This window comes from Chiloscyllium plagiosum, chromosome 2 (genome assembly GCF_004010195.1).
Source record: "Chiloscyllium plagiosum isolate BGI_BamShark_2017 chromosome 2, ASM401019v2, whole genome shotgun sequence".
Classification (NCBI taxonomy): Eukaryota; Metazoa; Chordata; class Chondrichthyes; order Orectolobiformes; family Hemiscylliidae; genus Chiloscyllium; species Chiloscyllium plagiosum.
Window position 1 is genome coordinate 102,539,551 of NC_057711.1, and position 13,187 is coordinate 102,552,737.

The window sequence follows — 13,187 nt, forward strand, 5'->3', positions numbered from 1 at the left end:
CTCTTTGTTCAGCAACACTCCCTAGGACCTTACCATTAAGTGTATAAGTCCTGCTAAGATTTGCTTTCCCAAAATGCAGCACCTCGCATTTATCTGAATTAAACTCCATCTACCACTTCTCAGCCCATTAACCAATCTGGTCCAGATCCTGTTGTAACCTGAGGTAACCCTCTTTGCTGTCCACTACACCTCCAATTTTGATGTCATCTGCAAACTTACGAACTGTACCTCCTCTGCTTGCATCCAAATCATTTATGTAAATGACCCATTTGCCCCAACAAGGCCTGGGAATATGCACCTGAGACATTAACTTTCATGCGTGATCATGATTGGTTTAACCTGTGTTTCTTAAAGAAAAACCTTTTAAAAATGTGACCAAGTTAGTCCCAATTCTGCAAATTTAACTTCCTTAATCTGGATCATAGCTGGGTTGGTGTGTTGATATGCACCACCATGATGCATCATTTTATGTTTGAGTACATATGCAGATTTTTTTAATGTGTTTTTTTTTAAAATATGAGACACTGGATCTTCACTCTGTGGCAGGTAGTCAAGGTTTAACTCAAAAGCAATTGGTGTAGATAATGAATTATGTTTCCCTGAATCTCTAAACATTGTAAAGAAAAGACTGTGAAGACATTAAACTTAAATTTTGGTAGCTATCTGACTTGCGACTAAATTATTTTGTTTGTATACAGGGCATGAACGAGGTATACCTAGCTGAGCTATATTTCGACGTTTCATTAACAATCTGGTGCTGTACTTTGATTTACTTGACCCAACGTGGCTTGTGCTCAGCCTATGTCCCTGGATTGTGGGTTGCTTTTCCTCTGTTTGTGAGATTACTAACAGGGAAGGAGCTGAAACAAAAAGGTAAACTCACTTGTTTTGTGTAGTTTGGTAAAATGATGCGTGTGAATTAAATTCACTAATTCAAAAAATACTTTATCACACTTTTCACTTTTAATATTTTTAGTCATTGTATTATGCACAGAGGAATCCTGCAGCTATCTCTGCTCATCTCCCATACCCCAATCCTTTATTGTGTTCTTCTCTAGAATTTCTCTTTGACTTTCTCCCAATCTCTGATCTATCTGGTGTTGCCTTTCATGTAGAACTAGATTTGGGATCGCCTGACAAAAGAAAACTTACTAGCGTAGAAGGCAGGTGTTGGATTCAGGTACTCAAAATTATCATGCTCAAAATCAAACTGATGCAGGTATAGGAATATTTGATGGCTTGACTTCTACATTTGTTAACAAAAACCCTTGGTATTCACAATATTATTCCAGCAAATTATTCCTAGCATCCCATGTAAAATCAAAATGGGGTCATAGCAGAAATTCACACGATAGAACCATCGAATCCCTACAGTGTGGAAACAGGCCATTTGGCTCAGCAAGTCCACAACGACCCTCCGAAGATTAATCCACCCAGACCCATTCCCCTCCCCTGGTATTCTACATTTCCTTGGACTAACACATTCCTGAACACCATGGGCAATTTAGCATGGCCAATTTATCTAACCTGGAAGTCTTTGGACTGTGGGAGGAAACTGGAGCTCCCGAAGGAAACCCACGCAGACACTGGGAGAATGTGCAAACTCCACACAGATAGTTGCTCGACATTGGAATCGAACCTGGGTGCCTGGTGCTGTGAGGCAGCAGTGCTAACCACAGAGCCACCATGCTGCCCTGTGGTGTTGGACCTTTGCACTTGTGCTGTTGACTGGAACAGTAACGTGTGGTGATAGGAATAAAGATTGGTTGTCACCAGAAATATCAGTCATAGAAGTTAGAGTCATAGAAATGTACAGCATGGAAACAGACCCTTCGATCCAACTCGTCCATGCCAACCAGATACCTTAAATTAATCTGGACCCATTTGCCGACACTTGGCCCATATCCCTCTTCCTATTCACATACCCATCCAGATGCCTTTTTAAATGTTCTAATTAAAGCTTCCACTTCCTTTGGCAGCTCATTCCATACACATACCAGCCTTTGCAGGAAAATGTCCCTTAGGTCCCTTTTAAATCTTTTCCCTCTCACCTTAAGCCTGTGCCCTCTAGTTCTGGACTTCCCCAACCAAGGGAAAAGACCCTGTCTATTTATGCTATCCATGCCCCTCATGATCTTGTAAACTTCTATAAGGCCACCCCTCAGTCTCTGACTTTCCAGGGCAAACAGTCCTAGCCTATTCAGCCTCTCCCTATAGCTCAAACCCTCCAACCCTGGCAGCATCCCTGTAAATTTTTCCTAAACTCTTTCAAGTTTCACAACATCCTCCCTATAGCAGGGAGACCAGAATTGCACACACTATTCCAAAAGTGGTGCACTGTGATCAACATTCTCATTTTCGGGAGGGGGCCATAGTTGTTCAAACCTTCTGCAGATATATATGTTATGTGCTTTGAGATTAAATAAGCAGAAAATATCTTCCCAAAGCTGGTATGATGCAAGTTTTAGTTCCGATAACTTCATTATTCTTTTTCCTAACTCGCTTGTGGGTATGAATTAGAAAGTGCTATTAATACGTCTGGAAGGGAGATGCCAAGAATTACCATGACATGCTTACAATCGTTAAAAATCAGCCATGCCAGCACTGAGGCTTTTGATGTTGACTTTGCAACATCGGATATAGTATCTCTGTCTTGGAGGACTAGATTCTATTAAATGGCGTAAGCAGTTTTTGGCAAATTGATGAGGGGAAACTTATTTCAATTAGGATATATTTCAGTAGCCCAGCATTAGTTTGATTGCAGCAGTCTGGTTCAAGTCATACCATTACTTCAGTAAGATCTTGAAATCTTTTGAACTCATGGTAAAAGGCTGAAACAACTGATATGTGCTGGTCACTATACTGGACATTTAACAGAAGAAAATGTGAGCTTTTCAATCTCCCATTGCTGCGGATTTGCATTGAAGATATTGTAAACAAAACTACAAGAAGTTTAGCTTGATAGAGTACTGCTTTCAGCATACTTGGTGAATTTGGTAAGTGAGGAAAATTCAAGGATTGGTCTATGTTCTAAAATCTAATCAGTTTTTTGTATTTAACATTTAATCATAACTTGTTTTTTCTCAGTTTTTGTCAGTGATGAATAAGTTACCTGCTTGTGGAAACTATGCAGTCACTTAATTGGGCGGCACAGTGGTTAGCACTGCTGCCTCACAGCGCCAGAGACCCGGGTTCAATTCCCGCCTCAGGCGACTGACTGTGTGGAGTTTGCACGTTCTCCCCGTGTCTGCGTGGGTTTCCTCCCACAGTCCAAAGATGTGCAGGTAAGGTGAATTGGCCATGCTTAAATTGCCCGTAGTGTTAGGTAAGGGGTAAATGTAGGGATATGGGTGGGTTGCGCTTCGGCGGGTCGGTGTGGACTTGTTGGGCCGAAGGGCCTGTTTCCACACTGTAATGTAATGTAATCTAATCTAATCTTAATTAAGTGACTAGTCTGCCGGGCATGACTCTGCTCTTAGTAATGTTTTCTAGTTTAAAAAAAATTAAGGTTTTTGCTTCCACATGAAGTCAGCAGCATGGCATCCATTCGTAGCGTCATAGAGATGTACAGCACGGAAACAGACCCTTTGGTCCAACCCGTCCATGCTGACCAGATATCACAACCCAATCTAGTCCCACCTGTCAGCACATGGCCCATACCACTCCAAACCCTTCCTATTTATATACCCATCTAAATGCCTTTTAAATGTTGCAATTGTACTAGCCTCCATCACTTCCTCTGGCAGTTCATTCCATACACGTACCACCCTCTGTGTGAAAAAGTTGCCCTTTAGGTCTCTTTTATATCTTTCCCCTCTCACCCTAAACCTATGCCCTCTAGTTCTGGACTCCCCGATCCCAGGGAAAAGACTTTGTCTATTTATCCTATCCATGCCCCTCATAATTTTGTAAACCTCTATAAGGTCACCCCTCAGCCTCTGACACTCCAGGGAATACAGCCCCAGCCTGTTCAGCCTCTCCCTATAGATGTCGGGTAGACTTAGAAGTCTCCTGGATCAGTGGTGCTGGAAGAGCACAGCAATTCAGGCAGCATCCGAGGGAAAATCAACACTTTGGGCAGGCCCTTCATCAGGGAACAGCATGATGAAGGGCCTTTGTCCGAAACGTCGACTGCCCTGCTCCTTGGATGATGCCCACAGAGGCCATTGCATATTTTAAACATGAAATGCTTGCAGAGAGGTTGCCACCATTTTGCAGTGCCTTCCCCTTCTCACTTAACTGCCATATTATTCTGCTACTTTCAAGATGATTAACTTCCTGTTACCCCTCGAGCCATGAGAGGCACTCATCAATGGATGGCAAACCCGCCTCCTGGGCCAGCAAATGGCGAAATCAGGGAAGTTCGCAATGAATAATTATCCCCCACAATAAGTGCATTTCTGATCCCCATTTGAGCCTGACAGCAAAGATCAGAGGCGAAAGTGAGGACTGCAGATGTTGGAGATTAGAGTCAAGATTAGAGTGGTGCTGGAAATGCACAGCAGGTCAGGCAGCATCCGAAGAGCAGAAAAATCGACATTTTGGCAGGAACCCATCATCATTCCTGCCAATAAGATCACAATAAACACAAGGTACTAAGAAGTAGCATAAAATAATTGCAAACTTCAAATCATGGGGATAAAGGTTCAGACTATTACCTGTTAGGAAATTTCTCAGCACACAGACTGTATCAACTCAAGAATTCAGTATGATAGTTGACAAAACATCAAACAAGAAATCCAGAAGAAACATATTAACCCAAAGCATCATGAGAAAATTGCTACCATGGAGTGGTTTAACCAATGGTATAGTTACATCTTAGGGGAAATTAGAAAGTGTCTGAGGAAGAAGGTAATAATTATCTACAAAAGTAGATTGAAGAAAGATGGGCGTATTCTTGAGTGGAACATAATCACTTGCAAGTTTAAATGGCCTGTTTGTGCTGTATGTCCTAAGTAATTCTCATGTAATGCAGTCAGTTGATTATTTTGCTGTCTGGCACAAAATGGGTTTAGAAGTGCACTATATGAGTAGATAAATTTATCCAAGTTCTGTCAAAAAGAACCTCGCATTCCAGATTTCCTCCTGTTGTATTGACTCTGATGTCATAAGCTGATCTGTGACTGAGTTTGTCATCAAATCTTTACAGCTACTTCTTCAGCTGCTTTCTCACTAGCTGAATGTCAGCATGTTTTTGTGACAGGTTAATCATGTTTAACTAATTGCCAATACCTCACTAGGGTAGTGCACTGGAAATCAATTCTTATTATTCTTGGAGTTTTCACAAAAGTTAAAAAATTTTGTCAAATAATCAAATTTCCCCAGTTTATTTTTTATTTTAAGATTAGGTTGATAGAAAACACAAATCATGCTCATGTACTTCACAAGCATTATTTATTACAAATTAATAGATCTAAATAACTACAAAGCAACATGTCAACGATTATGTACTATTGATATGTATTTTTGTGTACCTTTTCCTTCTGTTTGCCAACTTGACTGGTAGAAAGAGATTTCCCAAATTATTTGATTTCTTAATCTTCAGACATAACATTGTCCTGATCCATTTTATTTGTCAATGGCACCAAAAAGAGTTGGATACATTATTATTCTTTGCCTCCTCTAATGCAGCTGAAGATTTTCTGCAGCATTGTTACCAAAAGCAGAGACAGAAGATATGAAAAAGCAGAAAATGCTGCAAATATTCAGTGGATAAGGCAGTAACTGTGGAGAGGAATGCTTACCTTTCCACGTTGTGACCACCTTTCATCAGAAGTTGGTCAGTGTTAGCTCTCCATCATCTGAGGCGAAGGAAACAAAGTTGTCTATTTTTTGCCTCCAGCAATTCCATGCATTATAGACCTTCAGAGACCTACAACACAAAAGAAGGCCTATTGTTTGTCTCTTGGTCACAAACAACTGCCTAACTATGATAATACCATTTTCCAGCATTTTGCCCATAGTCTTGTATGTGTTGGCAAATATTAATTGTTGATGGGGGTAAAAAACAGTATTCAACTGATAAACATTGAGGGTAGTTTTGTTGTGTTGGTTTAGTCAATTGCATAATCTTTTGCAACCACACAGACTGTATCAACTCAAGAATTCAGTATGATAGTTGACAAAACATCAAACAGGAAATCCAGAAGAAACATATTAACCCAAAGCATGATTCTTTGGGTTAATATGTTTCTTCTGGATTTCCTGTTTGATGTTTAGTGTTTTGGAAATAAATGAAGTGAAGTAGGTATGTCTTCCCTAAAAATTGGAACTCAAATGCTGAGGGAGTCAATGTACAGGTAGACACCTTTAGTGTGGAAGACCATAATTGTACTGTTATCTGGAACTACATGAAGCAAATTATTCATCTGCTTTAATTATTGTACATTAGGATTAGATCTTGCCTGCTGACCACTCGTTTTTCTATGTGATATTGTCTTTTCCTCAGTACAATGGGAAGAATGATATTGCTTTTTTGTTTGGAGCAAACGAGGAACTTTTTAATTCACGATGAATTATATTGTATCTTTTGTCTTGATGATATTCATGTATATTTTATGCATCTTTCCCTCTAGTTGTGAGCTTTCCTTATTTTCTTACTTTTCTTGTGGGATACAAGTGGGAAAGTTTTGGTGGCTGGATAAATCTGTGTGGGGTGAAAGAAATATTTTGTGCATTTTTAAAAGTGTATTCATAAGTCATCAGTGCTGTTTTTTAGATGGTTTTCTGTGTTTTTATGTTTTTACCTAGGAGCTACGGTGAAACTGACAGCAATTTATTTTCTGGGTCTATTTATTCCTCACCTGCTGACCATGTACCTGTTTTGGGGTGCATTTGAAATGTTCACTCCCATTCTGGGGCGTAGTGGCACTGAAATACCGCCTGATGTTGCACTGGCTTCTATTATTGGAACCTTCACTATTATCATAACCACCTACTTTGTAAGTCATCATGTTTCATTGAATTCAAGAGTGCGTTGAAGAGATTTGAAGGGACGAAGGGGAAAAATATCTTTTGTGTTTTAATAGACTGAGCTGAAAGTCAGAGTCATAGAGATGTACAGCATGGAAACAGACCTTTCGGTCCAACCTGTCCATACTGACCAGACATCCCAACCCAATCTAGTCCCACCTGCCAGCACCCGGCCCATATCCCTCCAAACCCTTCCTAGTCATATACCCATCCAAATGCCTCTAAAATGTTGCAATTGTACCAGCCTCCACCACATCCTCTGGCAGCTCATTTCGTACATGTACCACCCTCTGCGTGAAAAGGTTGCCCCTTAGGTCTCTTTTATATCTTTCCCCTCTGACCCTAAACCTATGCCCTCTAGTTCTGGACTCCCCGACTCCAGGGAAAAGACTTTGTCTATTTATCCTAGTAATAACACTTTTAAGGAAATAGGTTCGTTAAAATTAGAATTCCATTTGTAAACTAGTATCTGTACTTCACTACTAAGCATAATTTATGAATTCAAGAAATAAAATGGATCTTTGCCTTGAGTTCTACCATGCAGTAGCTGGCCATTCCACCCACCAGGTCTTACTGGTTTTTATGTACTTCATGAATTACCTCCCACCTTATTCATCTCACTTTACTAGCATACCCTTTCTCTTTTCTTCTTTCTGTTTTTCCTATTTTCCTTTTAAGTGCCAATGTGATGCATTAGACCTATTGTTGTGATATCCTTCTAACTACAGTTGTTTGTTATGGTTCCTCCTGCATTAGTTTTCTCCACCTCCTGCCGCCAACTCTGTTTTAAATCCACCCGCTCTTCAGTTAAATAATGACTGGTCACTAAAACAGAGATTCTGATCAATTATGAGGACAATATTTTGTGAAAGCATTGAAAAGTTTAAAAAAATATAGTTGAACTGGTGCTTGGGTGAGTGGAACACTGAAAACAGATTATTCACCAGCATCATTGTCGAGTTCAATAATACATACATATCCACGTATGCCAGGATGTTACCAAGAGTGGAAATTAAGACAGGTTATCATTCCTGCATCTTTCCTCTGCCTGGGATGCTTTAATTTAAACTGGAAATTTTACATCTTTGGCCAAGATAGTGTCCTGATTTAAGTTTTTGGTCTGGCTGCTCACTAAATATGTTCTTCTTCTTGTTTTTAGGTGAGCCTGGTTTATCTGTGCAGAAGTACAAAATGGACTCTGTTGGGTTTGGGGATTGTGTTTTTGGCCTCAGTCACTCTGGTGTGTAGTGGAGTGTTTTTTCCATATTCATCTGACCGTGCTGGGCCACACCCTAAGAGAATCTTTCTTCAGGTAAGAGGTTATAATAGTATAGTTGTAGGACAAGGAAAGGAAGAACAGCCTCACATTTATTGTCTTTTATGATTTCACAATATCCTGAGGCACTACAGAGCCAATGAGGTGGTTTGAAGAGTAGATCTGTTTGTACTGTAGAAAACGCAGTAGTTAATTTTCATGTAGCAAGGTCCCACAAACAGGGACCAGATAATCTGTTTCTAATAAATTTGGTTTCGGGATGAAAATTAGCCAGGACTCTTGGAGAGCACTCAACCACCCCTCCTCTTCTGACCTTTTACATCACCTGATAAAGCATCTCAAATGTAGCACTTCTGAAATTAAACATTCCCTCTGTGCTGCACTGGACTTTTAATCTCTATTGTGGTGAAGTTGGAGCTGAAGCCTTCTAATTCAGAGGGTAAGAGTGCCATAATTGAAGTTTAAAAACAAAACTGGACATAGTGGAAACATGCAACAGGTCTGACAACATATGTAGAGAAAGAAGCACCTTTCAGATTGATGAACTATGTCAGAATGCTTTAAAGGTAGAGATGTAAGAAAGTGGAGGGACAAGAGCAAAATGGAGAGTCTGATTATGTGGGAAAGTAGGAGAGCTGTTAAAAGAATGACAATGTAAGAGAAAAGGAGATGTTATTGGAACACTTAGAGACAAACAATAGAGGTGTAACTGGGGATAACCATCAGTTGTATCAGCAGGTAAGTTGGCTATTGAGAAGGAAGATGAAACAGATATGGAAGATAGTTAACCCTTTCAGGTACTAACATCATAAGAGAATATCTGCCTGTCAGGATATAAAGGGCTGTTCTTGGATCCAACTAGTGTTCTAGTTCAGTGTTCAGTCTGTGCAGCTAACAGTAATGCATACTTGCTCTTAAGTTCTAATCTGAGGTCTTACAAAGGGCTGGTGCAGAGCTCTGATATAATTTAACTGACTATTTAGCATTGCGTACATTCTGTTTTTGAGGACTGAGCCTCCCTTCTGCCATATACTTTACATGTACACCATTCCCCACTTGGTGTCAGTAACTTAGAGTAATACCAATATGAAGGATTGGTGGCACTCATTTGAAACCATTGCTGATTGTCAGAAAGACCCATCTGATTCATTAATGTCCTTTAAGAAATGAAACTGCTCTCCTTACCTGGCCTGGTCTATGTGTGACTCCACGCCCACATAACGTGGTTGACTCTTAACTGCCTTCTGGGCAATTTGGGATGGACAGTATATGTTGGCCACATTTTGTGAGTGAACTTTTTCAGAAAAGGCTTTCCATATGGGTCCACTGGACATGGCCACATAAGATACCTTGCCTACGGAGCTGGACCTTGTTACAGTTCATTGGATTTAAAATGAAATAGAGTGCGCTGATATTAGTCATGCAGCATTGTTAGTAAAACCTGACGCTGGGTGAAAATGCATGAGCAGTCCCTCTGTCATGGGTGATTTGGCAGTTTAATAGGAAATCTGCCATGAACTATCCCTGATGATTTGTATATCAGTACACTTTATAGGGTTAACTTTAACCTTCACCATTTGGCTATCAAACTGGTAGGGCAGATTTCCCACCTACCCACCATGAAATAAAAAACTGCAATGGGTGAGACAGCCCACAAAATTTTTGCCAGGTTACAAAACAAAGATTTTTTTGTTGGATAATGTTAGAAACTAGATGCCGATGATATGAATGCTATTTTTTGGATGGTTCAACTGTGTGATTAAATGTGAACTAATAATAGATGCTCAGTAAGTATATTTGCCCGATATTCGTTTAGATTAGATTAGATTCCCTACAGTGTGGAAACAGGCCGTTCAGCCCAACAAGTCCACACCGACCCTCCAAAAAGTAACCTACCCAGACACATTTCCCTACATTTCCCCCTGACTAATGCACCTAACACTATGGACAATTTAGCTTGGCCAGTTTACCTGACCTGTACATCTTTTGGATTGTGGGAGGAAACCGGAGCACCCGGAGGAAACCCACACAGATACTGGGAGAATGATGGGATACAACTTATAATCTTAAACCTGGGACCTGTACTGTTGGTTTAACTAGAAAACTTTGGCTTTCTTCCTTCTTTAAATTTATTGCTACAATATGAAACAAAAAGAGAAATTTTGGAGAAACTTAGCAGGTCCGTCAGCATCTGTGGAGAGAAATGAGTTAATGTTTCGCATCTAATGATCTTGCATCAATATTAACTTTTTTCTCTCCAGTAGATGCTGCTACACTAGCTGAGTTTCTCCAGCAATTTGTTTTCTTTCAGATATTCAGCATTCTCCATTCTTTGTTTCGTTTTTATTGCTACAATATGTTTTGCAATTTTATTGCATTGGGTTTGAATTTGCTGAAGTATGTACAATTAGTTGGACTTTTTCTTGCGACCTTCAGCTGAAATATTTTGCTCTGTAATTTGTTGGAGGTGACAACTGATTTTAAAAAAAAACAATGAAGCAAATCCAGGACAGGTATATGGGATCTTGACAAATAATGGGAGCGACAGGGTTTCATCTGTTGGTATATTTCTTGTGAGCAGTCAAACAGCACATCCTTTAGTTGTTCGCAACAAGTCAACTATTGACCATACCAAGTTAACCCACATTTGCAAAACACCCAAGGAAGTATCCAACATTAGGTGATTCTATAATTGGACAATATTTTCTGGATAATCCTGAATTTCAGGATTATTTCATTATAATTCTTGAGGAATTAAACTGACAACCAACTTGTATGCCCACTTGTATGTACTGGAAAGTATGAATATTATTTGGGGTTAGTTTTGCTCAGTTGACTGGTCAGTTGGTTTGTGAAACAGTGTTCTGCCGACTACATGGGTTCAATTCCCACACTGACTGAGGTTACCAGGAAGGACACTCCTTCTCAACCTCTCCCCACATCTGAGGTGTGGTGGCCATGCTGTTAAATCACCATCTCTCTCTCTCTAATGTGAGAGCAGTCCTATGGTCTGGTAAGACTATTGCGACTTGACTGGACATATTTTAACACAGAAGACCCTATTCTTTGCACACAGGAAAATAAAACTTGTACACAACACTGCACCTGTCTCAACTAGAAAAATTAAATATCCATTTACTGGTTTCTTGGTTAGGGCATTGCCTTGAGAAAACAGTCAACTTGCCTAGATTAAAATGCTGAGCAAATCTGACTGTTACCTGTCAATCAGTGTTATTGGGGACATTTTCTGTGGCAATGCCTTCAAAGTCCACTTGGAACCAAACTGTACTCTCTTATGCGATATGTACCATATATACTCGAGTAAAAGCCGACTCCCTAATTTTGGCCAAAAAATCTGGAGTTTTCCATATGTCACGTGTAAAAGTCAACCTTAGTTCTTCACAGATACCAGATCAACATTTGAGAATCAAGGTGTTATCCTGTACATGAATGTTATGATGAGGAAATGTATTTTTTGTTTCTATTGTCTTTAGCTGGTAATTACCATAATTTGTAGGTTTTTTTTCTTTTTTCCACTTAGAGATCAGTTAGGCTTCTGCTAATAATACGGTATTTTGGACTCGAGCATGCATTTCGGCTCCTTAAAAGTAGTATCCATGTAATAGTCAATCCCATATATTTAACCTTTAAAAAAAGTCTAAAAATTTGACTTCTACACAAGTATGTTCTGTTGGTTTTCCTGTTGAATTGGTATTCTTGTGAATTGTCCTGATGAGTACAACAGGAAAATTTTCAGCAATTTTTTTTATCATTGTGAAATTAATTTATATTGCATTAATAAACATTAGATCAAAAGTAGAGTTTGTGCTCTTGAGCAACTTTACCTAGTTTTCTAATCAGCCTGTTCAGAGATGTTAATTACATACCTCTGGACTTGAACATGGGCCTCCTAGTCCATTGGAAGGGACAGTACCACTGCTGCAAAAAGGCCTCTGAGTTTAATGCAATTCCAACACTCCAAAATTATGGAGTGGCTAATAGTGAGATGCTGTTTGACTTGCACTATTCCATGGCAAATCTTGGTGATTTACAACTCATGCCACATCTCCTTGTCCCATTAACTTGATAACTCTGTAGTGTTGACAAACACTCTTTTTACCAATAAGGTACAACCCTTTCTTTACATTTGGAGAATGAGGAAGTGAAATTGAGTAAGGTATACTTTTACTTGAGTTAATTAATTCTTGTAATATGGAATTTGGTATGAATCTGGATTTTGGCACAATTGCACTTAGCCAAAATGTTAATTTCTCTCCTCTCCCATTTCAGCATACAACAAGGATGTTCCATGATCTTAATGGAGAAATAATCAAGAGAGATTCTGGGATATGGATTAATGGATTTGATTACACCCTTATGTCCCATGTTACTCCGCATATACCTGAAATAAACAGTACAATAAGATGTTCATGCGAGAATGCACCTTTTTGTGGTTTTCCTTGGTTTTTACCAGTCCACAATCTTATCAAGTGAGGATTCCTTTCTCATATGTTGTCTGTTGTTGGGATTGGCTATCGTGTATTATCCATTACAGCCTTTGTCCATGATTAGTTGATTTCATTCTTGATTCAAAAATCACACAACACCAGGTTAAATTGGAAGCACTAGCTCCTTCATCAGGTGGTTGTGGAGGACACAATTGTAAGACACAGAATTTATAGCAAAAGTTTACAGTGTGATGGAACTGAAATTATACATTGAAAAATACCTTGATTGTTTGTTAAGTCTCTCATCTGTTAGAATGACCATGTTAATTTCACTTCTTTTGTATGTAAATCACAAAACCTTTTTCAAAAGTAACATTCTCAGGTTAACTGTAACAATTGGTGTCAGGCCAGATAAGATGTTGAAGGTGTTAGCCCCCTGCGTGCTGTTGTCTGTGCCATAATGTTTAGACTGATTCTAATCTTAAAAGAAT

The 13,187-nt window shown here is 39.4% G+C and overlaps 1 protein-coding gene across 3 annotated transcripts in view; it reads left to right on the forward strand.

Moving 5' to 3' along the window:
• LOC122562325 (endoplasmic reticulum metallopeptidase 1) overlaps window positions 1-13,187 on the forward strand; it is a 46,172-nt gene that overhangs the window by 26,203 nt on the left and 6,782 nt on the right. For all 3 annotated transcript variants that reach the window (XM_043715208.1, XM_043715199.1, XM_043715216.1), the window contains exons 9-12: window positions 699-873; window positions 6,751-6,941; window positions 8,132-8,284; window positions 12,539-12,738. In XM_043715208.1, coding sequence (XP_043571143.1) covers window positions 699-873; window positions 6,751-6,941; window positions 8,132-8,284; window positions 12,539-12,738 — 719 coding nt within the window. The remainder of the gene's footprint in view (window positions 1-698; window positions 874-6,750; window positions 6,942-8,131; window positions 8,285-12,538; window positions 12,739-13,187) is intronic.